This window comes from Centruroides vittatus, unplaced genomic scaffold, assembly GCF_030686945.1.
Source record: "Centruroides vittatus isolate TY-2023 unplaced genomic scaffold, ASM3068694v2 contig_875, whole genome shotgun sequence".
Taxonomy (NCBI): Eukaryota; Metazoa; Arthropoda; class Arachnida; order Scorpiones; family Buthidae; genus Centruroides; species Centruroides vittatus.
The window spans coordinates 1,417,257-1,434,287 of NW_027122567.1; the positions used below are offsets into that span (position 1 = coordinate 1,417,257).

Here is a 17,031-nt window from a genome sequence, read left to right on the forward strand (position 1 = left end):
CTTTTAATATTACAGTACCTCCAGGTGATACCTACCCAGATGTTGGTGATTTTATCAGCGATCATTTAGATAAAGCTGATAATGATCCAAATGCTCCACCGTTTGATGATCTTCGTAACTATGCCTATGAAGGATGTGGAAGCACGGCTGGTTCTCTTAGTTCACTAGCTTCGGGCACGGATGATAATGAGCAAGATTTTGATTATTTAAATACTTGGGGACCTCGTTTTGGTAAACTGGCTGATATGTATGGTCAAGGTGAAAGTGAAGAAGACTAATTATTATTGGACAGCATTGTGCATGCATTACTGTTTCAAAGTAATGCTTGCACCGAGATTCCATCTCTTTTCCCTAACCCCATTAGGACCAAGGGAGAACTATTTAACAATGGTTCTGTGCATCATATGAACTGAAGTTCAGTTTCCATCATCATGGTAGATAATACACTGCCGGTACGGTGTTAGTGATTGACTTTGTAAGAAGATATTGTGTGGTAGCCAAGCACGGCAAGGTGCAGCAGTAGCATTGAAATGAGATTGCTTATGTTGTAGAGCCTTAGGATTGCTTCCATTACTCAAAAGTAAAATATCAGGTAATCTAAGAAATTAGATTGGAAATTCACACAAAATACCCATGATTGTGTTGTCAATATGACAGTAGCAAACAAAAGACTCTAAAATCATTTTGTGATTATTTCATGATTGTAGAAAAACTTGGGTTTCGTTTACTGCTGCAGTGTTTGTATGTATATTGATTAGCCATAATATATGTGCAGGATCAGTTCTATTATATATAAATATATATATATACAGTATAACATACACATTTTTGTGATGAATAATTTGAAGTGATCAGTTTTTTCTTTTCCTGGATGATGTGATGTCTTTGTTGACTTAACCATTGTATACTTAAAGAAGATTGTGTGCAGTGTTTTGTAACTGTGATATGTTTTTGCCACGTGGACTTAAAGGCAAGAATGATAACTAAGTCAGACCTTGAATGAGGTCTCCAAATAAACCAAAGTGTTCTGGTCATTTTACACACTAATGATGTGTACACACCATTTAAATCAGTGGTGGTTAGTTCTTATTTTGCTTTCTATAGTAGATTAATTAGGTATAATATTAGTTCTTCAGACTCCTCCTTTTGCAAAAATTATGCTGCTCTCCAAGTATTGAAATGATTTTCATCCCCTTCTACATATTTAAACCTCAAATCGACTCAATCACACAGAAATCTGTTGTGATGTGCCAAGAAGAATTTCCCTAAGCTGTCATCGAGTATGTATGGAATATGGCTATCATCACAGTTTTTAAACCAAATGAATTTAAGCTTAGTAGTCATTTTCTTTCAAAATATCAAATAAATTTCGTTAATCAACTGCCATAATACTTTGCTACATGATGTTTGCATTTTCCAAAACTACACACATCATGCATGGCTCCTACCATCCTTTTTGATATGGCTTGTAGATGGCAGTCTGTCAAATAGTTCCTGTTTTATAGCTACCGAAATGCATTCTGTTCTAATACCACTGTTTTGACAACTGCCATACAAAGAACATCAAGCTAGGTGCTTAAGGAAACAACCTTTGTATCTATTGTACTTTAAAGTTTGGTAGAAAGTCAGCACTCCATACATGCTGTCATAGAACCAAGAGAAAGAAACTAATCAATAAAAGCTGGAGGCAGCAAATGCAGTACTCTAGCACAACTAACTCACACTATATATACTGTATATATATATATATATAGTGTGAACATCTCCCAAAGAAAAAAAAAATAAATAAATAAAATTGTATCAGTCAAAAATTGTATATGTGATGAGTAGAGAAAATGTTAAATTTGTGTATCTAGCCATATACCAAGCTATTTCAGATTGTGTGTATGAAAAAAATCACTTTATCATTTTAATAATTGTCTATTGATTCACCAAAACTTATATTGCTTTTTTAAGTGCTGTGCACTATTTTATATTGTATACATAATTTATAAGGGTTTGAGCATTTATAACATTCTGTACGAGTTCGGATTTGACGTTTTTACTGCTCTAACACTTCTGCCTTACCTCTTCCACTGGGTTTGCCTCGAGAGGTCAAAAATTGGCAAATTTTATACATTTTCATAAAAGTGATTGTTCCAATATTAAAAAGAAAAGAAAATAATAATAATGAAAAAATTAATTGAAATTTCTTTTGTTACAACACAAGTGCCTAGCATAGTCTATACCCGTCAACTGCATTCATACAGAATATTTAGTGCTCAAACCTACCTCCCAGTCAGCTTTTATTCTTCAGTTCTTAAGACAAAAATGCTGAATTTTGATTTTAAATATACCTTGTCATATTTTGTAGCTAATTTCTGATAATGAAAACATCTTTTATAATTAAATTCTGCCAATTAGAGAGATACTTTTTAACAAGCAGATTTTAATATTTTATAGCTGACTGGAGGTTTGGTTCTAATGCATTGTTTGCAAAACTGAAAAATAAAGTTTGCCTCAAAAGAAGAAAAATCTTGTTTTGAACAATGTTGGCATTACAGAAAACTAATTACACAATGACATTTTTGTCTCTAAATCTTTTTATACGATTAATTTTAATGCGACATAATTAACTATAATCTCACGTTCAACCCCAAGATTTTATTTACTTGCATTTTTTTTTTTAATTTTCCCTAAAGAAAAATGAAAACTTTCAGATTAAGATTTAAATTAATAATTAAAAACAAGAGAATATTTAAAATTCAAAAATCTGTAAATTTAATCCATGTTAATTAGTTAAAGCAATAAATCTAAATTATCTGTTTTAAAAAACTATCAAATTTTTTTTATCTAAATAATATTTCTTTAATCAAATATTTTTGCTGTCACTTTTAAAATTGAAAAGCTAATTTCTATTAATCACTTTACTTTCATATCACATAGCAGAATTAAGTCAACATCTCTAAAAAAATGAAAAGAGAAAGAAATATGATATATAAAATTAAATCTACAAAAGTACCGATCAATTAAGAAATAATTTCCAGCTGAAGGGGGAAAAAAAACATTTTAAAAACAATTAATTGTGGAAAGGATGGATAAAGCACATATAGGCTTCCTGCAAACAACGTTAAGTAAAACAGATAATTCGATTGTAACAAAAAGTGGATCCGGTATTCAATCGATTCAAGATACAGGGTTTCACACCCATTAGTTTGGAACGTGAAGAAAATTGCTTGAACTGTACAAAACAAGTATTTGAGATACAATCTCCTTATCAGAGTAAAACTGTCCATTAGCTATTTCTACTGACATTTGTGCTGCAAACAAAAAACGTCCAAGAAAGAAAGAAAGAAAAAAATGTCTGCACTCTTACAGCATCCGACTAGATATCAATAAGATTAAGTGCTGAGAAAACATCGATGCTGGTCAGTTATCCAATGCGTCTCGACCTATTAAGAGTTGTATTTGCTAAGAAAAACTTTTGACAACGAAAATACCAGCATCTCGTTTTGACCCGAATCCTTAAATGTCTACACCTCAGCGATCAATATCTTCATCGCCGATTTTTTTTGTCGTCTATAGATTTTTGTCTGCGGCTAGAGGTTATTCTTAGAATATAACTAATGATGATTCAATTGTTACACCTGTTTCCTACAGGAACTTATCGATTTTTCCCCCTCTTTCACGTCCGGAATTAGTTATAATTTATGCCCCGACCGAGTTTTATCTTAACTTTACTAAAAATTCGTTCGATAATAATAGTTTAAAACTGAAAAAAAAATCGAGAATTGGTTATTTGTTTTCCGTCTATACGAATAAAAAAAGCACAATCTGTATATCTGATTTCAATTTTTCATTTTCCAGTCAGTGAATATGTTTTAAGAAATAACTGACAAAAGAGAATATACGGAATAATCATTTTCCTCCTCCAGCAATGGACAAACCTCTATACACACGATGTCAACATTAAATAAAATTCGTATTTGATTAAATCTTTTCCTCCCCCTCCCTTTTCCTTCCTTCCTTTTTTTTCGAGAAAATCTTTTTAGTATAAAATCGATATCAGTTGCCGAAAAATACTTTACGGAATTCGATTTGTAGTTAAATTAGAAAAGGACATTGTTGAAGAGAAACAGAAAAGATATGATGATGTCTTCTAGTGCTAGTAATTATTATATTGGAGAGGAAGAAAGTATTTTTCCGAAATTTTGATGATGTAAAAGTTTATTAACATTGATTGATGAGTTCCGAACTATTGATTTTACTAAATCGAACAGGTTTAATTACATTCTTCTACGACTAACTAACAAAGCGGATAATTAAAACAGCTCGATGCGGTTAAATCGAGTGGTTAAAATACTTCGTCGATAAACATTAGTTGAATGGTTAAATCCGTACGATATTTAAAGTTAATTGAGTGTTAAGATACTTCATTAGTTAAATCTTGTTTATATAATCTGATAGTTAAACCTAGGAAAGAAAGAAAAAAGTTTCGAAATTAAATCGAATAAATTGATTATTGACGACGCAGGAAGAATTTTAAAACATTCATTAATTAAACCGAAATTTCGTAGTTAAATGGTAAGAGCGGTTTAAATTATTCGGTAGTTAAATGTAGTAGGGTGGTTAAAGTTTCGATCGTTAAACGTAGAAAAGTGGTTAAAATTTCTATCATTAAATATGGTAGAGTGGCTAAAATATCAGTCATTAAACCTACCTTAGATTATATTTATGGTTAAACCCAATATAGGAAGCTGTTAAACTATTTTGATTGTCTAGGTTAAGCTATAAAGGTTTTAACTAAGTCAAGACTTATAACTAGTGATTATTATACATTTGAAGGTTAAAAATATATTAAAATTGGCGAAAATAATCTATTTTGTTAAATTGATTTAAGAATCTTCTATAATTTTAAACCGTTAAAGGATATCAACAGTTAATGAAATAAAATCTACACTTAAGCTTGAAGCTAGTTAAATTATTTCGATAGTTAAAGGTTATTAAAATTCCGATTAACTGTAATAATATAATTAAGCTGTTTTACTAGTTAAATCTAACTTTTAGCAGATGGTTAAAGTGCATTTCACCGGAGGACTACAGAAAACTCATTTGAATCATCTATGGAGGAGGATGTAGCCTACGTTTTATTGACGCCATTAAAACACGTAATTAATAATAAAATATATAATTAAATAATTCTTCGATGAAATTGCACTTTAATTAAAATTTTATACATTACTCGATATTCCATAAAGATTTAATTATGTTTAAGTCGGTCTCGACTAAACAGAATTAAATTTTAATCAGATTTAAGCAAAGCCTGGATGCCAATATATTATAATCTAGCTTATAAATATTTCCGAAGATTTATTGATGAAAGAATCGAATATTACTTTCGGTAAAATTGATTGATATAAATAATATTCCGACGTTCAAATATTTTAACTCAAGATCAGGTTTATTCGGGCGTATCGACATTTTTGAAAAATTATTCCATGCATAAATTCCATTTACACTTTTTGGGGTTTCTTGCAGACTCCATAATAACAGATTTTGTGGATGGAACATTTCTTGATGGGTCTTTTATCCAAATACGAAAAGCTCCTATTCTTTTCCCCTCCCCTTTTCTTTCTCTTCACATCTGGTGAACATTTTCGTATTGAAAATTAAAAAAAAAAAGTGGCTTTTAAACGATTATATTTAAACTTTAGAAGAGCTTAGCTGTTGCAGATTAAAATATTAAATATAATTTGCTAATTAATTAAACAGATAAACGTTAATTAAATCTTTAAAACTTTTTATAACGAGATGTTACGGAATCAAAGCGAATTGTTCTAAATTATCTGTCTTAGTGTGTTTTTCCAACGTTTCAGTTATATTAACGCGGATGGCGACGATTATTATCATTATTATTATTATATAAAATACATCCTACAATTTATTTTTTAAATTAAAATTACAGCATGATCCGTTACAGAAACACAATTTCTTCATTAATGTAAGCTTAGCGTGCATTACATTTCTTAAAATTGATTAGTAGAGAAATAATTAACAAAGTTTCTATTTTCCCAATTAAACACGCTTGCATTAAATTAAGGAAATATATAATTAAAATCTCAATTTATGAATTATTTAAATTGGAAAGGGTGGTGTAATAATTAAATACCGGATGCATGATTAAATAATAGATTTACAACTAATGTAATCCAAAATTTCTCAACGGTATAATTTTAAATAGAATGTTTAATGTTTGTGTACAAATTTTCGTTAACCGTTTAGTTTTTATTACTATTTATTAATTTTTACCCAAGTTTTGCGTGATGTGGGATGACCACCCCCGTAACGACGAAAACAAACACACCACCATTAAAGAAACACTATAAATTTCTAGAATTAAAAATAATGTAATGGAAAAAAAGCGCCATTTATAAGGGATTTCTAAAAATATTTTTAAATATATGGATCCTTTATAAAATTAAAATTTGGTTTCTAAAAGAAAACGGTATATATCTGGTAAGAGTGATTAATGCATCCTTCCCTATTTTATGAAGTGTTCCAGTTTTGTATAGAATAGTTTTTTAGGGTCTTTCTGAAACCGAAACGGGGAAAAAAGATTAGAAAAATTTTACGGTTTTCACGAAAGGCGCCGGTTTTAAGGATAATTGATATCTGACAAAGGGAAAAAAACGAATGGTTCAGAAAATTTCAACAATCCAGATATCAGCGGACGAAAGCAGTTGGGAAAACTGCGTGATTAATGACAGGGGAAGTCAACTGGAAAAGTGAATTGGAAGTTTTTGACCTGAAAATAAAATGACCGAAACCCAACCCCGTAAAAGTTGTAAATATATTTTTTTTTCTTATCCCTTCTCCATCTCTAGCATCGTTCTATCGCTTACTCAGACGATATTTAAATTAGAAAAGAGCCATCAATACCTCAAACATCATTAAGCGATGATTTCCATCGTCATTATGCAAGTTTTTTACTGGAAAAGTACAAAAACTAATGCTTAACCCAGTTAATAACCGTTTTAAAATCGACAACCATTTCGAACACGGCAGAAATATCTAACGGTTTTATTATTAGTCCACGCTATATATATTTAATGAGAAGAATTTACTCGTTCTATTCTGGTTTGTAAGTATCTGTTGAGTAATTGAAAGGTAATAAAGTTCTGTGAGGTTGATTACGCCATGGTTTCTTGCAAAATCAATATCGTGACCATTGGGGAATAGTTTCCTCTCCAGATCTCCTTTAACGTCGTTGGATCTACTCGATATCACTGTTTAATGGTTACTTCTAAATCCGATCGACGAATAAGATCCGTGTTAAAGTCTCTTAATTAATGATACTTCGCTATAACGAGTTTCACTATAAAGACTAAACAGTGGTGGATAACGCTTCATTCTTTTTATACGCTATATCGGGTTAGCGTTTAATCAACTCGATACAATTGAAAAAAACATAAATCGTTATTCTGTGGTTCATAAATCTATACGAGTTACCGCCCTTAAGTACTTTTATGCGTGAAATTCTTGTTGCGGCGCTTTTCTTTCTACATATATAAAAAAGTTTCCGTGTTAAAAGTAGAATTTCCCATTCAAAAATCGATCGTTTATAGGAGAAAAACAATTTACGTTGTTTTTATGCCGTACTGTTTAGTTAATCTATTAATAATTTTGTTTAAAAGACGGTAAAGTTGGAAAATTTTTTTTTTACATTTCGTTTTAGACGAGAATTAATCATTTTAAACTCTAAAAAATATATAAAATGCTGAAATATAGTAAGGATTTGCAGTCGACGACAGAAGATGTACATTCCTCCATAAATTAAATGGGAAAGATGTATATATGCCGAGCACATATCGACAGTAAGAGATTCTCCACTTGTACAAGGCGTGAATATATTTCAGAAAGGCTACTTTAGCAAAAGAGAAATATATATACACGTCTATTTTATATATTAAAAAAAGAAGTCTAAACACGAACGGATATAAAAGTACAGGTATAAGGAAAAAAAAGATTTATAAAATTGTATTAAAACAGGAACAAGCCCTGCAGTATCGTCTTTTATCATTTTTCGTTAGTGAAGTTTTGCTAGGTAATGTCATCGTCGCTATTGTAATTCTAATACATTAGCAGGGTATTCAGTATGATAAGACAGATGAGAACAGTTGGCTGTCACGTGTGTTTATTTCCTGCTTATCTATGTCAAAGGAGGAGAACTAGCGAAATTAAATGCTGCAAGAAGCGAGAATTAAAATGAGATCTTATATCGATAGAGAAGGGTAAAAAAAGGATTTAAGTAAATGAAAAGTTTTTCTAAACGTCATTTAGATCTCACTTTTTAGTTCTTTGTTAATTTATCCCCATCACGTGACCACGTTAAGTAGTGTCTATTTTTTAAAACTGCTGACTCGGCTGAAGGATTGATTATTTAAATTTAAATCTTTTTCGAATAAATTAAAGAATTAAACGTCTGATTTATTTTTTTAATTAAAAAAAAATCAAGTTTTCTTCTTTATTATTTATCTGTATATCGGAATTTATGCATTCCTCCATCGTTTATTATTTATTTTTGTAAGTTTGAAATGTCAGATGTTGAAGAGGAATCGATAGTTAGAAGATGCATCTACCGGACTAAAATAAATCGCATGATAATAAATATCGATTAGTGTAAAGTGTGATAATAGAAAAGTTCTCTTAGGGGTTGGTTTTGTTATTAAAATTTATTATTTATGAACGCATTTCGCCTGTTTTTAAAGGTGGATTGAAAAAGAAGAGAGGGGGGCGAGTTTGCATTTTTGTTTTTCTTTACTGTACTGCCAGACTGTAAAAGGTGATTTGCAGGTTTTTCTGAATTCTACTGGGACTAAAACGAACGATTCACGTTTTTATAGCAATGTTAAGAGCGTGAGTGAGAAGAAACTTTGCTAAGTTATAAAAGAAAATGAGACGATTTGAGTTTTTTCCTTGTTTTTTGCATTTATGGGAACTGAGAAGAGGTGATTTGTATCGCAGTTCAATTGTACGAGATGATTTAAGTTTTTCTATTTAACAGAAACTAAACATGGAATGTTATGTTTTGCTAAAATGTAAAACAAATGAAATACTACGATGTTACTATATGAAAAATTTTTAAAAATAAAAATCACTTTCCTAGTTTTATAGAAAGTAAAAACGTTCAATTTGGATCAGGTTCTACTTCTATAAATAGCTTGTAGCTCGCATTGAAACTAGAAAAAGTCATTATATTAAAAGGAATTCTGATATGATATAAAAGATTTTTTAAAAGAATATGTTTCCTGTATGGTAACTTAAACTTATCCAAAATTGTATATATATATATAATTTTATATTATAAAATGCTATTTGCAAGTCATTCCTTATTAAACAAAAATAATTTGTTTAGCTTTACTTGGTGTTATAAAATGCAAATTACTTTTGTACTTTATCATCCAGAGAATTACAGTATATATATAAAGCATCTTGTTAAAAATTTGCATTAAAATAAAACATGTCCTTTTTAAACAACTTGCTTCAACAGCAATAAAAGAGGATTTAACTCGTCCTTATAATTTTATAACTAATGTAAAAAAAAAACTACTACTGAAAATTCACTACGAAAAGATTTAAAATACGCAATTTTTAATTATTTATAATAATAATTGATTAAATTTTAATGTGCTTAATAATAATCTAACTAATTGAATACATAACTTGATTAGTAAAAATTATATTCTTATAAGAATTACATAATTTTAAAATATATATTCCTTATACAATAATAACGAAAGAAAAAGGAATAAATTTTAATGTAATTCTGAAAAAGAAAGCAATTTACGGAACGATTGTTAGTTGCAAAGTTCAGTTATGAATTTTTAACAACGGCTCCAACGGGTTGACGTTTATGGAGGGTTTCCTATCGAAATCATATCTAAAGAGGAAGACAACTCGATGCGAAAGGTGTCAGCCAAGTATTGGGAGAATGTAGAATGCGGTAGTCGAGGAACCAAGAATCAATAGTTTATGGTTAATATGAAGGTCGTACACCTCTCAAAGTTGCCTAGAAGAGATGATTGAATGCTTCCACATAACTAAAGATAATAAGGATGAAAAGTTATTATCCAATCTAAGAAACGAATCGCCAAAAATTCGATCTTTTCGGGTTTTTTAAGCGCTAATTATTTAGTTTTACGTAAAAGAAACAAGTGTGATTTGTATGAAACAACAAAATGATCTAGGGGGAAAAAAAAATGTTAACATTCCAAAGATATATTGATCATAGAAACCAATCATTCACTGCAACTTGCATGCAGTTAAGAGAATTCCAGTAAATTTATTTGGTGGCCAAAAACAATAAAAGAAAAGGAGAAGATTATTTTTTAAGTTCAGCCGTAAACATTAATTTTACCAACTCGGAGATGTAAAAAATCGATATTTACAACAAAGTCGCGTGTAGAGTTTAGAAAATTAATGATTTTAACGTATGTTTTCTATCGTAAAAAAGCGAATAATCGCTTAAATAAATGCATAAAGGCATGCTTTAATACGAAATTAACGAAAAAAAGACACTTTAATTAATGAATTTGAGTGTTTACAGCTTAACTAGCCGTAATTATTATACGCTGATGATGAATGTAAAGTGTATCCAACTCTGCATTTAAACAGCAGAATGATGCTGTATATAAACGCTTACAATCGCTGTATTTGCTACATCAAACTGACAATATGGCACATCTCTAAGGCGTTTAATTAAACGGATCGATGAACTATACAAAATTTATGTCTTTACCCGATCCAAAAAAGAAAGAGGAACTTTTTTCCTTCTTTTCTTTTAGGAAAGGAGAACATGTTTTGGGGAGGCTTCGACGTTGATATATAAAAGAAAAAAAGAAAGCAGCGATCTAAATGGCTCTGTAGAAGAATGGTAATAAAAAATATGTTATAAAATTAAAAGCACAAAGTACTTTAATAAAAAATTTTAACGATCGGTAAAACGTTTAAATAGTATCCATTTTTTAATGTATATAAAGAAAAAAGTAGTAAACTATATCAGATTACTTAACATTAAATCGTATGGTGATGTTAAATAGTTTTTATATAACTTGTAGAATGATCTTTAATCAAATTAAACATACTCATTTTAGTTTTGTTTATAAGAAAATATCATTATTATTATATTATGGAAGGACTTTAAATATTTTCAAAACATTATTTGGTTATGGCATTCCTCCAGACTATATTTTTATGTAAATTATTTTATATTTCTGCATTTTATCTTCTTCTGAAGGATATCTCTTTACACATTGAGCAAGTTATAGCATATAGAACATTATTTGAATACATAAGCTTGCTATAATATACAGGCAGTCTTTGAATTTTCCTTCGCATAAAGTGCAAGTTCTCTATAGATTTTAGAATATACATTCAAAAAATTTGTTTAGAAAGTATCAGCTTACGCTATACATAGACAACGGTTTATTTTTGTTCGGAAAAAAAGAAAAGTTAAAGAAAAAAATATTAAAATGCTGAAAGATGTAAATACTAGAAAGAAAGGAGTTGGGGAAAAAATGTATGTACTTGTTGAGAAGTGAAAGAAAATTTTTAAATGGAAGTTTGAAGAATACTGCCATAGAATGCAGAAGAAATTTTAAACTGTAAGAAACCCTCTGGGAATAAGTGGTTCGAATTCTAACAGAAGAATATAGATTGAATACAAATCTCCATTATTCTAGGCAGATAAAAAGAAAAAAAAATCCTTATCAGGAAGTGAAAGGAGCTTGATACAGTTTATGTTAAATAAAAACTCTTAGCATTTACCTTCTATTGTTATAGATAAATTTAAATGATAAGAGAAATGACAAAATATAAATCTCCAGTGGGAAACAAAGCAGAGAGATATTCGTCATTAGCTTTCTCTTTTTATTTTATTTTATTTCTTTTCTTCAGAAATCCGAAGCTTGGAATGACTAGTTATCTTAAAAAAATCTTCTTTAGTTCTAAAAATTGCTTCTAGAAATAAAATAGATTCAGTTTGAAAAACGTCACAAGACATATTTCAACAAATGTGTATTTTTTTTAAATCTGTCAAAGGTCATTTCTTTTTTAGAAGGTTTACATTATATATATATATATATTTTTTTTTGCCTTACTAAGAAAAAGTTTAAAAATCCTAGTTTATGAATCTGTCAATTTATCAACTCTGACTATGGTATTGGAATTTAAATCGCAGAAATTTCAATAGAAATAAAACATTTTTCAGACTGAAAAATAGTGTTCCACTGCTAAAGTGAAAGATATTTAACCTCTATAAATGCATAAGAATGAGTTAATTTTTTTTTCTCTCTGTCTTTGAGAAAGAAGATTTATCTAGAGTGAACCAATAAATAAAAAGTCTCTGACAACATAAAGTGACTAATTGTAGAAATGGAGCCTCAAACAGAGTTAAAATCATTCAAGTTAGGGAGCTAGAAAATACTATATTAAAATTACTTGGCTGTCATAAAAAATAATTTAATTTTATTGACTCTCTCTGCTGCATTGAATAATACTTTTTATCTTTTAAAGTATGTAAACTAACCAGTTATGATATATTACTTGTTATATTAAGTGAGCTACTCCTTAAAAAAATAGCCATTCTTCCAATTTGATAAGTTTCCGTCTCTTAAATTAAATCCGATAGGTGGAAAAATATGAATTTTAAAAAATTGTTGGCCAATAAAATATACTTTTATAGCAATAAAATTTTTTATTTCATATAACCAATCAGCTATATCTGATATTTTTTTAAACTTTTATTTTGTTTTTTCCCCTTTCCTTTGCTTTCTCAAATAGTGAAGAACAGTACAAAGTTGGAAACTTGTATACTTAACAAATTCACGAATTATTCATAACATTTTTTAAACTCCTTTCTTTTTTTATTTCGAATAGAATTGCAATAGGAAAAGTGGATTTTAAAAAGTCTCCTTAGATCAATATTGTCTCAGTGCATTCTAGAGTAAAAAATAGCATAAAGATCGTTTTTCTTTATTTATTTCTTTTTTCTTTTAGATTTTACCAATAAGAAAATTTAACAAAGAAACCCAATTTATTGGCCTGCTTGCTAATTTATCTAACAATTTATATACAAAAACATCCTTTACAAGGTTTTATCTTCTTATTTATAGCAATATATTAAAAATGGCATTTTCAATGGAAGTAATTCTGGTAAGCTTTTATCGCCTCCATTAGTATGCTATTTCACTTGATTAGATAACATGCTACTTTACAGCACAACATATCAACTAAAATAATTTGTTTCTATGCTAGATACTAACTTTATCTCTTGTTTGTCATTTTCCTGGTAAATTTAATTGAGAAAAAGAAAAATAGAAAAAGCACTTTCAAATGCAAATTCTTTCCTATCTATTTTGAAGTAAATAAATTAAAACCATCAGTCCTTCATTACTTTTTGGAAATGTATTTGAATTTTAAATTTACATTTCCATCCATGTTATATACAATAATCAATGACATCATAACGAAAAAAATTGAATTAATTAAAATAGATTTTCGAAAAATTAAATCTATTTTCCCGTGCTGCCATCTTAAGTCTTAAAATCAAAGACCACTTCCATTTTAAATTAAACAATTTATTTTTATTTTTTTCCCCTAATAGTTATAAATTAATGAATATTTAGTGCAAAAAATATATATACATTTATATATAATACATTAATATATATTATTAAATTAAACGTTCTGAATATTTAAACTTAAATCCGATTTTTGATATTTATATAAAAAATAGAAATTATACATAAAATAAGAATTATAAAAATTCTAATTTTGACAATACGATAAAATAAATTAATAATAAAATGTTAAATAAAATTAAAAAATACATACAGATGGGATTTAAACTCTGTGCTGGGATAGCAATAATTTTTACATCATAATAAGCTTTCTTAAATCCTGAATGAAAACATTTTTTCACTTTTTATTCCCTTCTTCAACTGTTCCAACTGTAAACAAATACTTTTATTTTTCTTTCTTACTCTCCAACAGTTCTTTTGCATCACAGGAGTTTGAACCACCAAATATTTTCCTTTTGATTTTTGTGATTAATGTTTCTTTCTTCTGTTTCATTACAGAAATTCTGTGTATACAATTTTTTATTTAGAAACAAAAATCATTAAAAAACTGCAAATATATACATATGCACGTTCTTCTATTTATGAAAGGATCAATTTTTTAAAACTTACCTCTTTGTTGTAATGTTGTGAATTGGTCCAAATGCCAGTGCAACTACTGTACATGCCAAGCATATGACATTATAAGGCATGCTGAAGTCTGGAGTCGGTAATGATATTAATAAACTCTCTGTATACAGTCTCAAAAAAGTATTCCGAAAATCCCTGTAAAAAATACTAAAATTACTGTTTGAACTTGTTTATTGTTAATCTAATCAAATTAATCAATCACATACTTATTAACTTTACTACAAACTGCTAATTACTGATTGTTGAAATAATTTAATAAAACACATATAAAAAAAAATTACTAACAAGATTATAATTTGATATAATTAATAAGAATGCTTTAACCAGATGTGAAAAAATTATTATCTTGGCTCTTTTATGCATACGCCTGTTCAATTATTATCAAGTGTTAAAACAAATCTAATCCCTTTTAACAAGATTTTTAACTCTTCATTGCTTTCGATGATTAATTGTATTTTAATGAGAATGCTATGTGATTAATTTATCGCTGTGGCTTGTTACCAATCTTATATGCCACTTTCACCACATCAAACTAGAAAATTGATCACCTTTTTTCCTATATAAAATTATAATTAATTTAATGACATATACAACTCATCTTGTTTCTTTATTATTCAACATTAAACAAAGTTTTTTTAATCATTATCTTTACTTGACTATTTAATAAGCCATAGGAAGAATTAATAAAAATTAAAATTAATGGGAGATTAAACTTTAGCTTTGTTCAAATAATTATTACATGATTAATTTATAATTAAAAACAATATTAAAAAATAGATCTATTTTGAAAAATAAAATTTTTTTGTTTATATAATTAATATAAATTTTTTAATAACATAATTTAAAAAATTATTTTAAAGTTTATTATGAATAAAGAGAAAATAATTTATTATTTAAATTTATTAAATTCTACAGAGACAACATATTAATTATTTAATTATGATTACGTAAATATATTTACTTAATTATCTTGCGATAAAAATTTTTTTAATGAAAGAATTTTTACAAATTTTTCCCTAATTGAAATAATTAATTTTTTCTTTTTTTTTAATTTTATAACTTTTTGTTTAAAATTTGTAGAGTTAATAAAAATAGATGACAAAATTTCTTGTAGAATAAAATTCATTACGGAGCAATCAATGAACGCTTAAAATAAAAATAAGAAAATGCTGCAACTAAATTGCAATACAGATAATGCCCAAGGTAAAATATATCTATGACACTTGACCTTTCAAAGAAAACTCTATTGTGCTACAGGACAATTTGCTATCAATAGATATTGCTATCTTCTGATATTATATACTATTGTAAGCAGATAAAACCTGTTTTTATGGGTAATAAATCATCAAAAGTGATACTTTAGAGATAATGTAAAATATAAAAACTTCCAATTGTGAAGTTCCTTTCACAAATATATTAATTTTTATTGATATCTTTTATAAAATTGACAAAGTATAAGACATTAGAAATGTTTATGTTGTTAAAAAGAACTTTTTTCTTTTTAAGAAGTTTATTACTTCCAATGTTTGTTTTCATAAATGATTAGATAACAAACATGAAATTAAACCAAACACACAACATATTAATTAAATACACGATGTATACACTTAATTAGTAAATTTAATTACCTAATTATTAATTATAGCAATACATTAATGACAAAATAAAGGCTAAATTTGTAAAGGCCTAAAATTATTCAAATTTTTTGAAAAATACATAAATTTTATGAAGAAATATAATCAAAGATATATATGTATTTAGATTTTAAAATTGTTTATAAATAGAGAATTCAAATTTAGGTTTAATTTAATAACATAAATAATTGTCATAAAAATTAATTTGCAAGTAAATAATGCATCATCATAATATCAACATCTGCATATATATAATAAATTATTTTATAAATTATACAGTAAATAATAAAATTATTTCATAAATATAGCTTAACAATGTTACAGTGTCTAATAGAGACTATTAATTCTGAATATCTCTCATTATAAATAAGTCAGTATTCTCATATTTAATATATAAAAATTTATTAAATTATAATAGAGATAATCATAATAATTATTGTTATTGTTGATTTTTGTGTAATTAAAATATGATTTATTAAAAATTCTTTCATTGCGGAATATCTACATTGAATAAAGTAAGATAAAAATCAACAAAGATATTCAATTAAAATTTAATTAAGGATTTAATCAATAAATGATTTCTAAATTTTAATTTTAATCATAAAATTCTTTTTTCTTATTAATTTAAATTTAATTAAGTTCTATTTTATATAACTTCATAAATTAAAAAAATAATAATTTTGTGAATTTAAAAAATTAAACGGGTTCTTTTTTAAAAAATTATTATCGAAGTGGTAAATTTTGAATTATTAATTGTTATTGTTCTTTTTTTGACTATCAATTTTAATTAAGTATAAATATTTTATTACTTCCAAGTAAATTAAGCATTTGAATGTTAAGAATTAAAAATTTAAAAAAATGTAATAAAAACTTTTTCTTTTTTGTTTTATAAATATGCCAATTTAAAAATGCATTTATTATATTATAATTTCCAATTGTTTTAATGCAGAATATTTTTTAATTTTCAGAATTATATTAAAATCAAACAGCAAATGCAGAAATTGTATATTAAATGTATATTAAAAAAAACCTGGTTAAATCACAAAGAGAAATAAATCTTTAAATCAGTAATTTACTTTTTAAATAAATTTGCCACTTTAAAGTATGTTTATTTCTTTTTAAAATATATTAAATAAAAAAAATATTATAAA

General features: G+C 27.2%; 2 protein-coding genes across 5 annotated transcripts in view; one reads left to right on the forward strand and one right to left on the reverse strand.

Annotated features, from left to right (window-relative positions):
* Nucleotides 1-2,514, forward strand: part of LOC136982976 (neural-cadherin-like) — a 420,472-nt gene extending 417,958 nt beyond the window's left edge. For all 4 annotated transcript variants that reach the window (XM_067279558.1, XM_067279559.1, XM_067279560.1 and 1 more), the window contains exon 36: nt 16-2,514. In XM_067279558.1, the coding sequence (XP_067135659.1) occupies nt 16-278 (263 nt within the window). In that variant the 3' untranslated portion in view covers nt 279-2,514. The remainder of the gene's footprint in view (nt 1-15) is intronic.
* A 10,153-nt stretch (nt 2,515-12,667) lies between these two features.
* Nucleotides 12,668-17,031, reverse strand: part of PIG-T (phosphatidylinositol glycan anchor biosynthesis class T) — a 45,110-nt gene continuing 40,746 nt past the window's right edge. The window contains 2 exon segments of the mRNA XM_067279575.1: nt 12,668-14,122; nt 14,229-14,381. Coding sequence (XP_067135676.1) covers nt 14,005-14,122; nt 14,229-14,381 — 271 coding nt within the window. The 3' untranslated portion in view covers nt 12,668-14,004.